The sequence below is a fragment of the Meleagris gallopavo genome, chromosome 8 (genome assembly GCF_905368555.1).
Source record: "Meleagris gallopavo chromosome 8, MGAL_WU_HG_1.1, whole genome shotgun sequence".
NCBI classification, from domain to species: domain Eukaryota; kingdom Metazoa; phylum Chordata; class Aves; order Galliformes; family Phasianidae; genus Meleagris; species Meleagris gallopavo.
Window position 1 is genome coordinate 4387066 of NC_139411.1, and position 20958 is coordinate 4408023.

The window sequence follows — 20958 nt, forward strand, 5'->3', positions numbered from 1 at the left end:
GTAAAGGTTATATTCTTGCATAAATCCTGCAGTATCCCAGGCTCCCTGGCAAGCTGCTGGGAAGGGCCTCCAAGGTGTGGAGGAGTCCTTGGAGAAGTGAGAACGGCTCAGCTGCAGGAACTATCCCTTGGGCAACTGCAGATCACCCCATGCCACCCTTCTTCCCCCCCCTTCTCGTAGGCCTGCAGGATGCATTATGGGCACGTGGTGAGGGCAAGATGAGGAGGCCCCACTGCTGGGAACACACGGACAGGACCGCAGGGTTCAGCTGGTGCTCCTGCAGGCATTCCTGTATGCAAGTTTGATGTTTCACCTCACACTCGGTCTGATTATAAACCAGGATTAAACCCCTCCCTCCCAAGTAGCACACACTGAAGAAGGAAGGAACGCAGCTGAACGGACTGAGCAGCTCGAGCTCTGCTTCATGCATAATCCCAGCCTCCAGAGAAACCGCCAGGATTGATTACAAAGGTCAGATTTTGCGGCTCACCCCCCTGCAGTGTGAAGGGTGGCTCCCTGTCCTCCAGGGGCTTCCGGGTGCTCCTGCTGCTTTTTCAGCCTACAAGCTGAACTCACACTGTCAGCAGTGCCTGACACCAGGCAACACCTCACCCTGGCTCTCTGCATTGCAGATTGTTTCGTTTTCCACCGTCACCCTGCTTTCGCCGCTTACCCCTCTGCAGCCAGCAGAGCTGTGACAGCGTACTGTCCCTTGTGATGATGCATCTGTGTCAAGTTAGTGCACAATCCACAATTATTAGGAAAAATTAAACTACTGAAAACCTGCTGACAACAACTTTACCAAAAGACTTTGCCACTTACATTTTAACTCTTTGCCTTTATCGCTACATAGCTTTACACGAATTTACCAAACTCTTACCAACAAGTACAGCAGAACATCGCTAAATCACATCTATAAACCTGAAGTTGCCTCCTCATTGCCTTCAGTTTTGCATGGCAGAGCAGGTGACACAGCAAGGCACCACAGAACACCCCCCCTCGCCATGGCACAGTGGGGCAGTGCAGCAGCGCCTCTTCCAGAGGAGATGAAACAGCAGTAGGACCCCATTGTGACACGTAGCACATCAGAAAGCACAGCTTCAAGAACCTCTGAAAGGTGGAGCTTAAGGAAAAAGCAGTTAAGTAGGCTCTACCCTTAATTAAATCGCATTGGAGGGGAAAAATAAAGATAAGAACATTAAAATGTCTCCAAAAGCAGAATTCATACAAAAGAAAAAGCATTCAAACATTTTTACAGTAGTTACTATCTTTACTCAATGGCACCAGATTTCAAGTGGTGATGTGGAAAAAAAAAATATCAGTAACATTTCCAATTTTCCCTCAAAGTTATTCTAGAAGCTGAATTTCTACTTGCTGCTCGAAGGAAGAAGTAAGTGTGAGCTGAGTATCGATGAATCTATACATCTTCTGATTTGGTTTCATTCAAGAAGTAGAAAAGATTTCCCATACTCAAGTTATCTACATATTATGTCTACATATAAAAACAACGCGTGGCTATATACATGTAATACATACACACACACCTGTATGTATGCACACAGCCCGGCAGCAGGCGGCCGCTGCCATCGCACCACACCAGAACCTGCCTTAAGGCTACACAGTGCATCCATAAGGGACAAGACACAGGCAGCTGCTCTTGGTCTGAGCTGTAATTGTTCCACTTCGTGATCTACTGTTACATTTCTAGTTGTGCATGACAAAAATTTCAATAACTTAGCATTTGCTGTATAAAAACAATTCCAGAAACAGAACTCCCTCATCCAAGGAGCGTCCCCACTCCCAGCCCCGTACTTTGCTTTCTCTAACTGATTACAGAATACAAATCACGTCACATCAGAAACAGCAAGCGCACTCCTCAGCCTTAATCTATAATGACATGCATCAGCTCATCGTGAAGCGTGGCGTTCTTTGATTTCCTCATCTTCTCAATTGCCCTGTGGAGATCCTGCTGCTGCACGGGCCGAATTTCATCTTCATCACGGCTTCAGGACAAAGAAAGAAAAGAAAACCAAGAGAGTCACTTGAGTGACACGTGGCACCAATTCAAACAAACTCTGACTCTGGCCCAGCACTACCCTTAGGATGTGCTTCTATCTGTGCATGCTGTCTACCTGCAGTCAGAGGAACATAACAGAGTACAGTTCCATGTGTACGAGAGCATTGTGTTACCAGCGTTTCAAACTGGTAGCACAGTGCAGTAATGTTACTCTTGCTGGTTTTTGCCAGCTCAAGCTTGACGCCTTGGAACAAACAGTCCTATTTTGATGGCCAAAATGAGTAAGATGACTTATTTAGTTTTTTTGGTTGTACAGCGGCAGTTTGTCAAGAAGGAGAGAATCTCCTGTTTTCTGTCAATCAGGGAGAGGTTTGACAAAATTGCTAAAATTTGCCACTCGTATCAGAAAACAAAACCTAATAACTGCACAATATGTAGCCTTCCCACCTGCTGCTTAGCTACTGTAACAGAATAAAGGCACATACTTCTCTTCTTCGCAGGCAGAATTAACATATTCCCTGACGCACAGGAGCGCTGCGTCTCGGCACATTTCTTTCAGATCACTTCCTGAGAATCCATCAGTCTCTTTGGCAACTTGGAGGAGATCTACATGCCTGTCCACCTGTCCAGAAACAAGAGAAAAGAGCACGGAAACCCTGAAGTCGTCACTTTGTTCTACGAGTACAATAAATGGTCACCTCCAATTATTTTTACCTGCCCTAAGGTGGGGTTTTTTCCATCTTGCCTTTTTGAGAGCTAAAAAGAAAATTACTTGATAAAGTTATGGTCTGAACTCTCCCAGGTAACCAATTTAATTAAATGAAAGTGATGTTTCATCTGATAAATCTCCAAGCATGAACAAGCAACCACATGTGAATCATTACACTGCTACCATCTGTTACTGACAAAGTTCCTGAGCAGTTTTGGAAGCCTGATGGCTGGAAAACAGGATCGTAGAAACCACAACTTGGTTTCCCCAGCACCCTCACAAGTTCCTTGCAACTCACAATGAACGCCACCCAATGGATCCCCCTTCTTAGCCACAGCCTTTTTTAGTTTGTTTTTAACATTATTTGAGAGACCACATTTTATCTGCATAAACACTTGCTTTGACCAATATTACAGCAAGGCAGGAAAAAGTTTATCTTTTGTTGTTGCCAGCTCTCAGTGCAGAGTAAGAACTTCAAAAGCTGTCGGTCAACTTACTGAACAACTAATCCTATTTTACACAACCATGAAAGAGGGAACTTAGAGGCAAAAGAACATCTCCAATCCCATGCACTGGATCAGACTGAACTCATTCTGGTCGAGACCTCATATTTATTCACCCAGTTTACAGCTCCTTCCAGCAGATTTTCCACTGAAGACACATTTTCCTTTCAAGAAGCTGGAGTGACGGAGTGATGGCATCAGTGGACAAAGGAAGGGCAATTGATGTAATCTACTGGATCTGTGCAAGGCCTTTGACATGGTCCCCCACCACATCCTTATCTCTAAATTGGAGAGGTATGGCTTTAAAGGGTGGACTACTCTGTAGATAAGGAATTGGTTGGAAGGCTGCAGCCAGAGGGCTGTGTTCAATGGTTCTATGTCCAGGTGGAGGCCGGTAACAAGCAGTGACACCCCCCAGGGGTCTGTCTTGGGACCAGTATTCTTTAACATCTTTAGCAGTGACACAGATGACGGGATTGAGTGAACCCTCAGCAAGTTTGCTGATAACATCGAGCTGAGTGGTGCTGTTGATACAGCAGAAGGAATGAATGCCATCCAGAGGGACTCCAATCAACTCGAAAGGTGGACCCTTGTGAAACTAATGAGGTTCAACAAAGAAAAGTGCGACGTTTTGCACTTGGTTTCAAGGGAATCCCAGCTATGTAAAAGATTGGGAAAGAACTCCTTAAGAGTAACCCTTCAGAGAAGGACTTAGGAGTTCTGCTTGATGACAAACTGACCATGAGCCAGCAGTGTGCTCTTGCAGCTCAGAAGGCCAGTGGTACCCTGGGCTCCATCAGCAGAGGGGGGACCAGCAGGGACAGGGAAGTGACTGTCGCTCTCTACTCTGCCTTCATAAAGTCCCACCTGGAGAACTGCATCCAGGTGTGGGACTCCCAACACAAGAGAGATGGAGCTTTTGGAGAGGGTCTAGAGGAGGGCCACAAAGATGATCAGAGGGCTGGAGCATCTCTCCTATGAAGACAGGCTGTAAGAAATGGGCTTGTTCAGCATGGAGAAGACTGTAGAGAGACTTTATTGCAGCCTTCCAAAATTTAAAAGGAATTTAGAAACATGAGTTTCTAAACTCAAAATCAAGTTTTTAAACAGGTACATAGTGATAGGATGAGGGGGAATGGTTTTAAAGGAAAGGAGATTCACATTAGCTATCAGGGGGAAGTTCTTTACTATGAGAGTGGTGAGATGATGGAACACGCTGCCCAGAGAGGCTGTGAGTGCCCTGTACCTGGAGGTGTTTAAGGCCAGGTTGGATGGGGCCCTAGGCAACTTGATCCAGTACTTCATCTGGTGTCTATGGCAGGGAGGTTGGAACTGGATGATCTTTGAGGTCTCTTTCAACCCAAGCCATTCTATGATTCTAAGGTGTTAAGGCCAAAGCAGTCTAACCAAAAGACTGAGATTAAAGAGTGATTTCTAAGAGGGAGATAATTCCACAGAACTGGCTGGATGGTAGGAAAGGCAAAGCCTAGCTGTCTCTCATCGCTTTGCTTTAAGCATGGCCCTGCACACAAATACGAAAGCACACATGGGTCAGCTGTGGAGCCACCCAGTTTGGCCATCAACAACTGGATGCAGCAGTGTAGCTGGCTAAGGAGAAACTGAAAATGGGGATACTGTGCTACAGGTACTGACAAGGATATCCCTTCAAGTCAGGAAGATGAAACAGTACTTTGGGACAGGAAGGGAAAACAGCAGGCATGCCTACAGCTGCCATGTGAAGGGCTGTCCAAAGCTTGTTCCCTGGATGGAAAAAGCTAGGCTTGAAAGATCCTCCTCCTCCTATGGAATAACCAGCACAGGCTGATTTCTACCCTCTGTACCCAGCAAGCATCATTTGCATAGCTGGGATTCCCTGCCAGGTGCTTGAAAAGCCTTACGCTCTTTCAAGGCCGCATTCAGAAGCTGTTTGAGGTTTCCCTTCAATACCATAAGAGCAAGGTGCTTGAACTCACAGGCCCAGCAGCCCAGGCAAAGGATCTGCACAAGTCTGATTGCATGCAAAGGCTGCCTGCAGTTACTGGGGAAGCCTGCTTGAAGGTCTGTTATTTGGCACACCTTACTAACAACTCTTGAAAGGAGTAATTATTTGGAACCACAGTTTGCAAGAAGTTTAATTTGTTTGACGTTTGCTGCAAATAGGTCAATTTTTCCTCCACAACTCCCTTGGCTTTTAGCATCAGTTCAGTTTTTGCATTTATTGTCAACTTGCATTCCAGTCCAACACAAATGATCCCAAATGACCACCTGAAAAACAGCCTCTTCAATGTCTGCCATTCATGATGATGAGCTGCAACTTTGAAGCCTCTTAAAAATATCATTTGTTATTAAAACCAACTGATTTTTTTTTTAGAATATGCATAAACAGACCCCTTGCAACATTAATTTGATGAGAATTAATGCTGCAACCTAAATTCTGTAAGATTTCTAGATGCACTCACTGCTACTTTTCTTTTCATGTGCAACCCAGATGTGACAGGAATAATGTATTTAATATATATAATTTCTAAAAACACCCATAGTAGTTTTCCCAAAAGGATGTACAAACTATGAATCAAAGTGGAAAAGCAGCACTGTCAGAAAAAGTCATTCCTCCATTCTGAACGTGAGCCAACAAACCACTGAGTTGAAGAAAATTGGAATGTCTTCTTCCTGAGTGAATGGTGCTTCACAACATTTCTTTCACTGATCAAAGCTATTTCCAGTCATGCTTCACCTTTAGCTGCATCTTTAGTGAGATGAAAATATCTTGTTTTATGAAAAGATAATAGGGACAGAGAAGTTATTTTCCTCACTGGCTCGCACTTAAACCAAGAGGGAACTCTACTGCTTCAAACTGACGCCACACTTAAGAGCACAAAGGATTCCTAAGTTACAATCAGGAATACTCTGGTAGATTATTGCTACCTTATCTCAAGAAAATCAATTACAAAATATTTGCAACAACTCCAGAGCATGTGCTCATGATAACAGTATTATAGTAACTTAACCATTAAGAGGAGTCTACTTACGTTTTCGTTTTTCAGAATTAGCTTCAAGATTGCTTCTCTTTGTTTCAGAGCCTTAAACAAAAGAGATTAAAGTTATTGGAAAACAAAAAAAAACATAAACAACATCCACATCAATCTTGCACTAAGTGGGCTTTTGGGTCAATTTCAGTGTCAAAATCTGATCCCTCAAATGGGAGACATGAAACACAGGAAGGAAACCTATCTGACAGCAATTAGGAAAACCACTCAGCAAAATCTAGGGCACTCTGACTCCAGGAGCACATGCAGTCGAACACTTGAGCATACACATTTACACTAACTATAGGGAAAGAGAAATGCACTACTGCGTTTAGTCTTACTTTGCCCTAAGTACAATCACCTGTCCCGAAGGATTTCCTATCATCTTTAACAGAAGGCCAGTTCAAACATGATAAGTCTGGGAATAGGACTGTTCAATTGCACAATCAATGACAGTTTTAATCCTTCAGTTTCAGTCTCTTAGTTTCAGCATAAAATGATAATTAAGCATATTACCACAGTTAGAAAGATACAACCACAACTGAGCCTTTTACAACAACACAAGCCATTTTTGTATTGATATCATAAAGTGCTCAAAGGCTACTGAAATACCTCGGAAGGGATGGCAACAGCAAAACATACAGTGAGGGTAACATCGTGACTGCTGGCCTAGCTGATACAGACCTTAACTTACTGCCCACTTGGAGTAAATTGTGGAGAATAAAAACAAAGTTTTCCACATTGCTTGCTGTGCTCAAATATAGAAAGGCTTAAGCAGAATGTAAGTTTTGATACCCTCTTCTCTCCTTCAAGACTAAGTACCACGTATCCAGAAACTGATGTACCCCCAGTCTGATTGTCACTGTCCCATAAAGCAGTGCACGCAGATAATTTTGTGCCTTTTGTGGTTACTTACAAATTAGAACTAAGCTCTCCCCAAAAGGCAGCCTGTGAAGTGAGCTGCCTCTCACCTCAGCGCCACTGCCTTTGAAGTTCTTTGTTTAGTAAGTTGTTTCCTAAGATGCTGCTCCTGGTACAGACCTTCTGGCTCATGCCCTGCCTGCAGCTGCCTGATATTCCCTCACGGAATTCAGTAACTGTGTTACCTTGTGCTGCAGAGAAGACAGCTAATGTACTCAGAAAGAAGGCAAAACGTCAACAGCAAAGCTGCTCTGGAAAACAGCATAGTACTACTAGCATGAAGAGTGCCCAGTGCCAACTGCTGTGAGCAGAGATGGGATGTGCTCAGGTCTTACGCCAAGGACTTCCTTAAGCTACATAAAAATGCACAAAATTAGTTTGTTTTGTATTTATTTATCCCACAGCAAGGAAAGAGTGACTGAGTACAGCATCTAGATGAAAAAATGGGTTGGAAGCTCTCAGGACAGACAGATGGAGTTCTTTTAGGTAAAAGAACCAAGGAACTAGCTTTTTCTGGCAAACTCCACCCTAAAAGCAGAGTTCTATATGCTTCTAAAAACAGTAAAAAGAAAGTGGACCAAAACAGTACTCCATCTCTATCTCTTTGAAAAAAATCAACCAGATACGTGTTTTTGTGGCTGATAAAGCACCGGCCTGTTGCTAGTCCCCAGGCACTGTTTCAGCAAAGCTGGCAGGACTTACGGGTTGGTTGATATGAAAGCGGGTTGGCATCCTTCTCATGATTGCAGAGTCAAGGTCCTGAGGACGGTTGGTGGCTCCCATCACAATGACCTGCATACACAAAACAACAACTTAGCCTGATACCCCATTTTAAAAACATTACCATACTGCAATTTCAGAACAAAAAATGTGACTCTTCCACTCTTTATCAAAAGCATCAACGTTTAAATAAACTATATGAGGCTTCTTGGTACTGATTTAAGCAACAGGATTTAACCATGCAGCTCACGAGAGCTTTGGTACCACACAGCACCACCTGGGTGGAGATTTTTATGCGAGTCTGACACCCTTTGATCCCAAATTGAAAGTTCCAACACCAAGCAGTAACTCAGAGCTTTCGACTATAGGCAATGGTCTGGAAGGGACCTGAAAGAAGATACGTGGATCAGGTATGACAAATCTTTTCATTCTTATGCAATGTTTAAAATAAAAAAAAAAAAAAAAAGAGGCAATTAGTTCTCTAGAAAGACCAAATGGGCAGTTTTTACAAAGTGCTGTTTCCTTTTTTTTTTTTCCACATTTAGAAAGCCTTAAAAATCAAGCAGAACCTATATACCTTCAGTATACCTGTGGTATATCTAAAGCATACTGAAGGAGCAGTGCAATAGATGTGTATAAGCCAAGTTCCACACAAGGAGAGCATTACCTCATTTGACTGGATTTCAGTTGTTAGCTTAAGGACAAATTTACTTCCCATTGACATCAATCTTGTATTCTCATTCGTTATTTTAAGTTATGTACATTGTAAACACCCAGTCACAGCAGTGAAAAATGTCCAGAAAATAAATTTCCTATCAATAGAGCTTCCTGACACCCTCCTGCTCCTTTGTCTGGGGTCACTGTTCTGCAACGAGTCCTGGCACCTCCTGCTTGCATCTTCTGCATCAGAGCCATCCTGCCACCTAGAGGCTTCATTATACGGTGGCAAACTGCTTCACAGAAAAAGCCAAAAGGCTCACTTTTAGCCGGGGCTCAGGCACTCTTAACCACAGGTCTGCCTAGAAAGGGTTGTGCATGCAAATTCTGCGGTCTTGTTTGCGTGCCCAATGCTTGCCGATGCAAGAGGCATCACAGCATCCCTGCAGTGCTTCCCGAGGGTCTGTCAGGGCCCAGCATTACGCTCAAGGTGGTTTTCCCTCTGCACCAGGGCTAGGAGCCTTCCCAGAACTGGCTCTGTCAAACACAGGCTCCTCCAAGCACGAATGCAGCAGCCAGGGCTTACAGCTTCGAGCAGAGCAGCCCCGTTTCCCAGGCACTGAGCCTTCAGTCACTGCCAGACTCAAGATGACAGCAGGTTCAGGCCAAAACTGAAGACACTTTTCAGATGCAATCAGCGAAGGAACAAGTAATGCTCATTATGGTGATTTTACAATTTCCTCCCAACACTGGCAATTTTTTGTACAGTAATAAAAGCCAAATTTCATCCTTGTTCAAAGGAAATTTGGTTGATAAGAATCAGACAAGCCAAACCTCCCAAGTAAACACTGGTATGGAACAAAAGAGCCCCATGAGCTGGCTGTGAGAAAAGAGTCGATCCACATGTCAAAACCACTGCTCCAGGAATGTCAAAGGGAGGAGCCTGCAATACTGTACCAAAAGAAAACACTCCTGCTAAAGAACTCCCCAGAAACCTGAATCAATCCCAGTGTCACCGATCAATCGTTTGCATTGCATTTTTATCCCTACGGCTCTCTGCCATGCAGAGGCATAGCAAGGAAGGGACAGCAATAACTTGCTCAGGCTCAGCACGCTGAGCTTGAGATAGGTAAGGCCACATATTGTCTTACTGCACACAAGAACCTGACTTGCTACAGGAAGTTGCCACTAGATTGGAAAGCAGGTAACATTCGTGCACTGCACAGAACGTGTGCTTGCAAGATCTTAGCTTACACTTAGGTGTTCGTACCACTAGTGATAAGCAAACACTCTGCTTAAAGCCTCTGCACACCTACATTCACCATCTTTGAACCTGTTTTAAAAATCCACTGAAAAGCAGGCTTCGGTATGCACAAGCCAGAAAGCAGGAAGAGCCCATTTCATAAAGAAAAAACTGATGGGGAGCAGAGAATCATAATTCATTCACAATAAAATACAAATTTAAGAGGCTGAAAATAAGCTATTTAAAGAATAACCATCCTTTTCTAAAACCTTAAAATCATTGCTTCAGGTGACACTCTGGAAGCAGGCTTTCCTCTCTGAGGCATCCAAGTCACGTTCTTTATAAAGCATCAGCAGATTTGGTACTTTTTCTTCCCCTCTCTAAAGCAGAATGTTTTTATAAAGACTATGGGAAGGGGGGAAAGCACGTCTCCATTTAACAGAATTTATTTTGACCACAAAAAATTTAGGGAAGTTGACGTTTCAAAGATTAAGAATTTCAGTCTAATACTCATTTAAAGCTAGTCTGATGCTCTTCTGGAAACAAAATAACCTACCTGCAATTGAGTGAATGCTCACATTCTTAATATCTTTCTTGAAATCAAAGATTCTATTTGCCAATTCTATTTTGTTGGCAACCTGTTTTTCCAAACAGTTCAGAATTCCAAATTCTGACAGCCTGAGTTTTAAAGCTGCGTTATTGAAACTTACGACACTTCTGAAAGTAGCAGCTCTAAATTAAAAACAAAACACCTGCAAAAACAGTATTCTGAAGAAGAAAAGCAATTCCTTAATATAATTCATCTCATTCCCATAATACATGGGCGTTCACAGACAGGTAGAGAAATTCTTTTTGCAGTTAATACATGCAATCTGTTACCCCTTCCCAAATGATCCAGCACACCACAGCTGCGATGACAGAATCCCACTGCTTTACTCTCTGCTCACCTGGCAATTGTAATCTGTGTCCAGGCCATCCCACAGACTCATGAACTGAGCTTTCATCATAGCTGTTGCTTCGTGGTCAGAGCTTGAACGACTTCGCAGGAAGGAATCTGTATTAAAGGATTCAGTTAAGTAGTCTTACAATCCTGCTGTTGAAACTACACTCTTTGATTTCTTGTGTGCTGATGGTATACTCCATCCTATTTCTAAAATAAACACTGTCAATAATTGAAGAATATTTCTTACAATGAAGAACACAGCAGAGGAGACCTAGCACATTTTTGAGCGTATCTTTTATGTTACATCACCCAAGTATGTAACTACCACATCAGACCGTCCCAAATCTTAGCTCCTGGTTTTCACTTTACCCAATTCATGGAAATTTACATTTCACCTTCATTTCTTACGTAGAGATGGAAATCATTAGGAAACCCCAAAGCACAAGAGAACAGCAAGTTGCAGGACTGGCGTGAAGCAGGCTATGCACTTTGCTATGCAGAGCTCCAATTTTTTTTAGGAGCCGCCTGAAGAACTTCCACCAGGTAGGAAAAGGCACATTTTTCCTACTTACAGGAAAGAAATAAACGTATCTGAAGAAAGCAGCCCCTTCATAAACATGAACTGGACAAAGCTTTGTCATGCAGTTTCTACAAACTGCACGATTCACTCTGCAAAGTGCCAATGCTTGGAGAAAGTGCACAGTTTCATCAAAGCTGCTCACAGTAATTTAAACACAAGAGTGGCAAGCCCAGCTGCATGGAACAACCGCACTTTTTCTGCCTTCCTATCCGGCGTTCCCCCCCTATTTCACTAGCATTATTAAATTATTATTCCCAAGCTTTTTTAATCCCACGTTTTATTGCCCATCAGGCTTTCCTAATTAGCCCAGCAAAAAATAAGCAGCAACTTGTTGTAATTTCCTGCAGTAACACAAACAGAAACGCGATTTTTCCTGCTTTGCCAGGATTACTTTTCGGTACCATTTGTATTGCTAAATCTTGCATCATTACCATTCTTCTTAAGGAAAGGCTGACAGTAGATCAATACAACCTTCAACTTAAACCTACAGTTCAGCGGCACGCCGCTGCCTTACTTACAAAGAGCACAGATTTTTACCTATTTCGTCGATAAAAATGATGGACGGTTGGAGCTTTATAGCAAGGGAGAAGACAGCAGCAGCCAGTTTCTGAGACTCTCCATACCATTTGTCAGTCAGTGTTGAAGGCTGGAGGTTAATAAATCGACAACCTGCTTCCTTCGCTGTAGCTTTGGCGATCAAGGTTTTGCCACAACCAGGAGGGCCGTAGAGAAGTACTCCTGAAAAAGTCATGGTGCTAATGTTCCCTGGTTGCAATGCAGAAAACACGCTTGGCACAACAGACGTGAGAGAGCCTGGGCTTGTATTTCATCCAGGTTTTAAGAGAGGAAGCCAAGTTGCACAGCGTTCCATCAAATCAAACACATTTAAGATATCCTCATTATAAGATTAAAACCAAGAACACACACACAAAAATATACAGTGAAGTTGAAAGAAGACATTAGTCTGAAAGATGAGTGTTTTATTACCGTGACTGCAAATGTTACATAGACTAGCAAATACACAGACTGCAAATGTTACAAGACTAAAAATCTATTTCTTATAAGCATTATGGTAGGCCTTGTTAGTAGCTTCAAGTTCACTAAGAAAGCTTAGCGCAGAGGGGTGAAAAACAAAAAGGAGCCCACAAACATTTTAAACATATCGTGCACAAATGAAGTGTGATGCCTCTCATTATTTTTAAACTCTCTGTGTTGAAAGAAATGACAGCAGTGTTTTCCTAACACAGTTGTAAAGAAAATAATAAGAAAAAAAAAAATCAGTAAAGGCTGAAACAGAGAACTACTGTTTTTTTCTGTTTTTGCAATTGATGATCAGAAAAATAACCTACTCTGAAAAAATGACTTCCTATTAACACTTGCTGCAAGCCACTAGGAAAACAGGGAGCTTGCCCTATACAGAAAGTATGTTTAAGAAAGATAAATAATTCTCCTTCCACTTATTAGATCATTTGAACAAATTTCCAGACAGTTCCAATTTGTGATTTAAGAGAGCGTAGCCTTGAAAAAACTAAACCACTAACAAAACTGTTTCATTTTCTATCTCTTGGTACGTAAAATTGAGAAGAGATGGCCACAGATAACAGGCAGCAATTGGTTTCCAGAGAATTTTGGGAAGACAAAATTCTGGGGATCAGAGTATTAACAAATTTGGTATTTTGTCCAACACTACGTATGCAAATTCTGCGTGTGTTCAAGAAGCATCAGCAAATAGAACCAGCTGCATTCTAGCACAGATAGTTCCGATTACCCAACTTCATCAGTATTGTCCAGCTCAACTCCAGAGAGAATCGAGGGATTTCCAAAATAAAAATGATGTTTTTAATGACTGCAATTTCTAGGATTAGAACAGAGAGCTGTCTACAAGATCAGCTTAAAGCAGTATTCACATTTGTGACTTGTGTTTTCATGATACATTAAAAAAAAACTAATGAAGCGTACAAAGTTGCGCAGCAAAGGACAAGATGAGGTCTAAAAAGGACAAATTTTCCATAATTTAGATGGCTAAAAATGCAAATTATATAGATTAATGCATTAAGATGCAACATCAATAACTAAGAAGCAATTATCACTTCATAATTAATACGAGCCACTCCCCAGAATTTACTTTCATGGCAACAGAAGAGGGAAAATTGGAGAGTTTTCCCTGGCATCAGTCCTGTTATACTTTGGATAATTATCAGCCCACTTCCACCTTCCTTTCTAAGTAATTCTAATGTGGATTTTTTTGTTGTTTTTGTTTTTTAATACCAATACAGAAATTCATAACATATCCTTCCTACCTTTTGGTGGCTGTAAGAGCCTGGAGTTCTCAAACAAGTATTTCTTCTTGATGGGCAAGATGACTGTGTCTTTCAAATCTGTAATGACATCATCTAAGCCTGCAATATCATTCCAAGTTACCTGGTGTGGAAAAAACAGTATTAGAAGTGATTTTAGTCACCACTAACAAAACATACTCACAAATTTAAGTAGTGTTGGGCCTTCCAAAAAACAAAAACAAAAAAACAACAGGAGATAAAAGCTGTATTCCTAATGATGTCACCATAGTTTCAAATTACAGAATCGCCTTCTGTGTATTTCCATAGACACATATATATGCAAAATAATGCCATCCAAAGAAAAAAACTAACATCTTCCATGTCTGAAGTGCTTTACTAGGAATAAAATGGAAAACTATTTCTTACATGCATGCTTAGTGGGTCGACGAGATGTGCAGCAATACTCATTTCATATTCAGAAAGCTTGACATTTTTCACTCCAATTTGTTTCATTAGCTTTTCAGCCTAAGGAATAAAATACCAAGAAAATTAGAGAGGGAAGTAAATAACTTAATTCAAAAATTAATTTTTAAAGGACTGCTACTTGGAGTCTGAAAGTTAGAAATACAAGCTTCTCAGTAAATCACATCTGAAAAGAGTCCAAATCCTTTAGAAGAAGGATTCTGCTGTTTCCAAATTACGTGCTGTCACTTCAGTGAAACAATACTACTGCATCAATGAGGAATCAATGTATTTTCAAGGAAAAGGGATGAAAAAAAAAACAACAAAACAAAGCACCAAAGCCAGATATTTTTTCTAAGCATTGACTGTTTTCTTTTTCCCACTTTAAAAAGAAAAGTCATTTGTTGTGGCAACACACTTTCGCAATTTGTTTTCTCTTCACACTCAAACTTGAGATTAGATCTGACATGCTTTTGGGATACTGCAACCTCTTATATAACAGCTGGCACCAACACAGACTGTGAAAGCTGATTTCTAAAGTGGACCAATTTTTTTTTACTGAAGATTTCATTTAAAAAAGAAAGGAAAAAAAAAAACAAAACAGAATTAGGTTGCTCAAAATATAATTTGAATTTGAATAGTTGGAATACGTGAATTGGAGTCAGGCCTAACAAATAATATATAGACAGATATAAAATAGATATAATATATATATTATAGATATATATAGATATAATATAGATATAATAATAAATAGATAAATAAATATTGCAATATTTGCTTCAATACTTTCCAAAGGAAACCTTTAACATCTGGTACACAAAGGCACCTACACCTTTTCTAAAAGCATTAACATTCATGCACACCTCATTCCAGTCCACCATAAGGAACAAGGCTTCCCCTTTTTCCTCCCCTTTCCAGGGCATTTTGACTCAACCAGGGGAAGAGACAAGCTGCAGCTGTTCCTGAAAAAGCAGTCGGACAGCAGCATTCCTCTTTGCCATGAGCTACTCCAGCCCTGCCTCTGCCATCAAGTTGCCAAAAAGCAGTAGAAAACTAAGTTATTTCTGGTCAAGGTTTTTAACAAGCAACCGAGAGCATTATTTAATGTGACTGCTGCTTAGCAAAGCTGCCAGAAACAGAAGAGACGCTGGGACCACACACTTGCAGATAATTAGGGACGACCACACCATCACACCACAGTTCTTCCACCACTATGAGCTGGAGATTTTAACTTGTTACAAGATGTAAGTACTGAGAAACCTAACAGCTCGGATCCCGTACTAAAATACACTTCCTGTTTTTTATTATTCCACTCCCACAAGCCCTCTTTAATTACTTCATTGGTTATTCCTAGCCCAGTTTTCAGATTTCTCTGCCTGAACAGTAATGAATGAAACAGTGTTGTGCAAAAATATTTGTGAATAAAATCCTACCTGTTTCTGAGCTTCTACTTTTTGCTTTCTGGTGGGGTCGATGGCATCAACCATCCACTTAATGGTGAAGTATGTTACAGCACCAAATATCGTTAAACGGAAGATCAATCCGACCACTTCATTCCGGCTCAGGGGGCGTGAAAACGTTTCAGAGTGGACCATCCTGCCTCTCAATGCTAAATGCAAACAAAAGAGAGAGAGAGCAAAAAAAGTTAAAGCTAAGAAAACACCTACTTTACATTTCAACACCTTTTTGTTTCCACGCAGATGTCCAGCGCAAAGTTCATGGAGTTACAGGAAGTTACAGGAAGTAACTTGACAGCAGCACAGAAAAGGTAACGTAGGCTGAGCCATGCGGGGCTGCAGGCATTGACAGCATGGTTTCACTTCCACTTTCAGTAAGGAGAGAACAAAGGGCAGCCATGAGCTGGGGCCTAGCTGGACTGATGGCAAGCAAAATGGTCCCAGCTTTGGTCTTAAGACATCTGTCTTCCTTTTGGCCGTATAATAGCTCCAAAGAAAGACTACCCTCAGGGCCAGGTGAACATTCCCTTTAAGACTGAAACGTTATGTCTTGTCGACCTAAGAATGCTATGTCACGGAAATGTGGTGATTACCTCACTTACCCGGACAGCTCTGTTTCCTAAGAGGAAGCTGCAGGGAAAGTCACCCAAACGGCACGCTCCAGAGAGATCCGCAGCTCGCATTAATACCCCTGGGCAAGGGAACAGGCTGGACTGGCACACAGCTCCCAGGGGAAGGGCCGGCTACTGCCAGAGCTGAAGTACGGCACCTTCAAGAGAGGGCAACGGAGAGGGAAAATTCTCCTTAAAACACAGAAGAAAAAAAAAAAAAGAAAAAAAAACAACTAAAAATCGAGGTCCCCCGTCTGTCATCTACTTTCCACCCAGCCGTGGGTTTCCCACCCCGAAGCTGGCTGCAAGGGCAGCACCACCTCCAGCTGCCCCGGCTGACCTCCAGGGCAGAGCTCATTCCGCACACCCCGGCCATCCCCGCCCCGGGCCGGCGGCCCGCTCTCACACAGGGTCGCACGCAGCACCACGCCCGGGTTCCCTTCCCCGCAGCCCGACTCCTCTCGCCCCGAAGACGCCCCGAGGCAGCGCGCTGGGCCCGGCCGTCAGGGCCGCGCCGCCCGCCCCGCCTACCCGCAGCGCCGAGCGTACCGAGTACCGACGGTGCGGCCCCGCTCCGGCCGCTCGCTCACCCGGCCCGGGGCCGCTCCGAGCGACGCGCAGCCGCAGCACGCTGGGAGCGGCTCGGAAGGAGGCGGCGGCGCGGCCCGGCTCGGTGCGGTGAGAGCCCGCTTCCCGCTCCGGCCGGCTGCCGCCGCCGCGCACCAAGGTTCCGGCCGGCCCGACTTCTCCTCGCGGGGCCTCGTCCTGCCCGCTGGGACTGCCGGGCGGTGCGAGGTGCCGCACGCAGATAGCGGTACGTGGCGGTACCGGCGGAGGCGGGCGGCTCTGCTCTCCGGGGCCTGAGGTGGAACTGCACAGCAGCCGCACGTTGGAGAAATTCGCCGTTCTTCCTGCGCTTCCCGGCCCCCATCCTCCCCAAACTCTTAGCTTTTTACAGCTGTTCGTAACTTTTGATAGCTATTTATTAATTTGTACTAATAAATAGTAGCTCTCCGACGTTCCGTGCCGCAGGACCTGGCAGGTGGCACGTCACCGAGGCCGTCCGTGGCCGTGGTGTGCTGATGTGCAACCAGTGACACACCCAAGTAAATCTCCACAAATGGATGCGTTCATTTTGAAGAGTAAGAGATGGCAAAAGGTATTCAATAAAGAATGCATGTTTAACGAGTGGTTCAGCTTCCAGACTGTTCTCAGTCGCTCTGTGGCTGGAGCAGCCCCTGTGGAACTCCTAACATTTCCACAGCAAAGATACATCTTTGTATGTTGAGAGACGTTTGGAGGGGACCTCAGGAGGTCCCACGTCCAGGGTGCAGTTGGGGAGTGCAGAGCACAACTACAGCTGTGCTTTGGCTCAGAGGTGGTACACAAGCCCAGCAATCCAAAGCTTGCCGTAGCTGGCTGATTGTGGGTATTCACCACTGGGATTTACCAGGACAAAAATGATCTACATTTAAGAATTAACCAGCACTTTTAATAAGAGATAGCAAGAAAACACTCCCACTTTCAACTTGCACTGTATTGAAATAATAACTGAGAAGAATATGTATTATCAGGAAAATGTCCATATAAAGGTCAAAACAATTGATCTTTCTAATGAATGTGATCACTTGGGTGTTTTAGCAACTTGCCTTTTGTTGTCTTCAACCCTTCTGCTCTTGCAGCAATGCCACTGAATGTGCAAAGCCTTCTAGTCCTGGCTTTTTCTGAGATAGAGCCTGATGACTTTTATTCTTACCTGTGATTCATCCGTTGTCCAAGGCTCACTAACAAAACTGCGCCAGCTCACCTGGGAACCTGCTGGGGTTTTCAAGAGCAGTTAGCATTTCATACAACATTAACTTCACTATGGGGCATTTTTAATCATCATCCCTTGTACAAAAATGCAGGAGTTCCTTCACCTACACCCTACAAACAAGTCTACTGACCTTTCTTGTGGCCGCTGCAGCTACTCCATTTAACTCCTCTTAGATAAAGAATATGATAGAGAATTTCCTTCCTGCAGTGGATTTGTTTAGTGCTGATACCTGGGCACACTGCAATGACCCAAGTGGGACAGACCTGCCCCATAGAAACCATCCATCATCGTATCGGTGATGCATGGTGCTTTCATCATTAAGTCAATGCACAAAAAAAATCTCCAGTTCTCAAAATGATTGTGATTTTACCAGAGTACTGGACTAGCAGTTTTTGCTTGGTTCCACTTACTAGGCTTAATATAGCCTACACTGAAAGAAAAAAAAAAGAAAAAAAAAAGTTTTGAAATAACTTTAGTTTCTTCAGGTGTTCTGGAGGTTACCTTTAGTTGTCCTGTGTGCAATACCTCTCCCAAATAAGAAATGTATTTAATCAGAAAACAAATGTGTGCATATCTAAATTGATCTACAGAAAGCCCTCTTTCTTCTGCTGCTTCTCCAGTCTTTAATGGTAAATGAGATAAGATGTAGATATATATACACTATATATAGTCTTATTTACTTACATAATCATCTTATTTACCATCTATACATATATTATATAAATTATATATATGCATATATATACACTTAATTCTATGTAGAATGTGAGAGCAATTTCCCTTTGTTTAAAAGTGAGCTAGATACAATCATTGATGATGACAGCTGTGATTATTAACTTGAGGCTTACAGAGGTTCTTGTAATTGCCCCTCTTGAATAGGAAAAGAACAATAATTTCACTGTCTGCATTTCATGTACTGGGAAAATGCTGTTGTGTTTGAATCACTGGTGCTGTAGGAAAATATTTAGGACCCTTCTGTTTTTTCTCCCACTCTTAAAAAATGACATCTGTTTTGTTGCAATTAAGGATAAACGCTAACACACACACACAAGCAATAAAAACTTGAAACCTACATTTTCTCACTGCTATTCGACAGCTGTAGCATGAACCCTTGAAAGAAATCCTCTGCTGAAAAGCGCATTAAATTCTTTTAATGAGAGATGCAATTTTTTTTACAGAAGTCAAGCAGGGTCAGGTTGAAGGTGAGGTTGGTGCTTCTGGTTTATATTGTATGCCCTGATTTCTCACAACAGGGAGAGATTACTCTTTCTTGAACAAAAAGCAAGTGGGATATACTGAATTCATTCTGCTCTACTAAATACACTTTCAAAGCCTTTATGTTTTGAGCTGAAGGCTCACACTAGGACTTGCTCTCAAACCTAATCTGACAAATGCCTCTGTACCTCTTACATCACTGGACTTTTCCCTGTTTACACAGAACTGATCACTGCAAGTGTTGCTTTGCCATCACTGAGGACACGTGAGCTCAAATTCTAACATTTCAAATCCAAAGTATGGATGATGTGGTTCGTCTCCAGATTATAGCTCCTCAATATGGCACAAGGAGGCCCTTGTGGGACCTATAGGTACCTAGCATGGTTTGAAAACTCAGAGGGGTTATGATAAAGGCCACATAGTGGTAGTTTTGCTTTTGACTGCTGAGTGCTTTGCCAATAAATATTATTTTTGGTGAACTTCAGTGTCCGGTAGCTGCAGGCAATCAGATCTCCTTCAGTGATGTGAACAGGAGCAAGATGGGAAAGGACTGGTATGCTAAAAGCAAAAGGATCTGTGGTGGCTAGAAGTAGGAAGGGGTTTTTGGAATAGGAAGGGGTGTGAGCAACAAAACATCAAAAATGGTGTACGTATGAAAGGAGATCAGTGGAAAGCAAGGCAAAGTACATGGAAAGACCAAGGTGAGTGATGGGGAAACAAAACAAAACAAAACTGGAGGAAAGGGGATGCTTGGAAACAGTTTTGATAACTGCAAAGTTTTCTTCCACAAAAAGCTCTTGCTGGGCTTCAGCAATTTGTGTACCAAAGACTTCAGACATCAGAGATTACATCTGCAGCCAGTTCTTTCAAGAATTTCTCCTCTTTCCCCTTAAACCCACGTACACTTTTGGCACCCACAGCATTTTGTGCCAAAGTTCTCCAGTTTAACTTCATGCATTTGTTAGAGCAGGTCCAGAGGAGCATCAGTGAAGATGTCCAGAGGGCTGGTGCACCTCTCCTTTGAAGACAGGCTGGAGTTGGAGTTCAGCCTGGAGAAAAGAAGGCTTCAGGGAGACCTCACAGAAGCCTTCTAAGTACCTAAAAAATGAACTAGAGGAAACCTGAGGACAGATTCTTTGTCAGCAGATGTAGGGATAGGACAAGATGGGATGGTTTCAAACTAAGAGAGGGGAGACTTAGGTAAAACATCGGGAAGAAATTACGTACTCACTGGTGAGGCCCTGGAACAGACTGCCCAGAGAAGTTGTGGATGCCACATCCCTGGAGATATTCAAGGTCAGGTTGAATGAGGCCCTGGGCAGCCTGATCTAATTGGAAGCAACAAACCCACAGCAGTGGGACTGGAGCCTGCTAACCTTTAAGTTCCCTTCCAACCCAAGCCGTTCCGTATTTCTATGTCATGACACTAATTACCTCTCTTTGTGGTTCTGAATTTATCACCAGCTAGTTTTGACTGCAGTCCCTACATTTTATACAGAAGTGACGGCAAAGAAAGGACCCTAACCAACCTCTTTGAAGTCTGGGAAAGGAAAGTTATGGTCTCACTGCACACAATAGCTGCTCCAAAATAGCTGCCAACATGACAGGGAAGACAAGGCCATAAGAGGTCTTGAGAGCAACATTCCTAACAGAGTTTAGAGGGGATTAATACCATTGTCCTTGTGTCCGAGCAAGATACCGTCAAGAACACCATGCTCTGTTCTGGTAGTGTATACTGAAAAGAATACTGAAGCAGGAGCAGAAAGTCACTTCTGAGACCAGTCAGATGAAGGCCA

General features: G+C 42.9%; 1 protein-coding gene across 4 annotated transcripts; it reads right to left on the bottom strand.

Annotated features, from left to right (window-relative positions):
- Window positions 1-781: 781 nt before the first annotated feature.
- Window positions 782-16906, bottom strand: ATAD1 (ATPase family AAA domain containing 1). Of its 4 annotated transcripts, none has more exons than XM_085229521.1 (11): window positions 16681-16906; window positions 16114-16323; window positions 15497-15672; window positions 14025-14123; window positions 13620-13740; window positions 11857-12057; window positions 10744-10850; window positions 7879-7968; window positions 6259-6309; window positions 2503-2639; window positions 782-2003 (listed from the first exon to the last, which is right to left on the bottom strand). In XM_085229521.1, the coding sequence occupies exons 3-11, from the start codon at window positions 15656-15658 to the stop codon at window positions 1883-1885; spliced, it is 1089 nt and encodes a 362-aa protein (XP_085085647.1). In that variant the 5' UTR covers window positions 15659-15672; window positions 16114-16323; window positions 16681-16906; the 3' UTR covers window positions 782-1882. The 4 variants fall into 4 exon arrangements, with proteins under 4 accessions (XP_085085647.1, XP_085085645.1, XP_085085646.1 ...); XM_085229519.1 differs by having other exon boundaries at window positions 16123-16289; window positions 16681-16901; XM_085229520.1 differs by having other exon boundaries at window positions 16123-16320; window positions 16681-16901.
- Window positions 16907-20958: the final 4052 nt, after the last annotated feature.

Excerpts from the sequence above, each read along its gene's own strand:
- ATAD1 (XM_085229521.1), bottom strand. The coding sequence starts at position 15,658 with ATGGTCCACTCTGAAACGTTTTCACGCCCCCTGAGCCGGAATGAAGTG. Across the intron at positions 10,851-11,856 it reads CATTTTTATCGACGAAATAG|ATTCCTTCCTGCGAAGTCGT; the intron begins GTAAAAATCTGT and ends CCTTTAATACAG. Across the intron at positions 2,640-6,258 it reads TAATTCTGAAAAACGAAAAC|GTGGACAGGCATGTAGATCT; the intron begins GTAAGTAGACTC and ends GTTTCTGGACAG.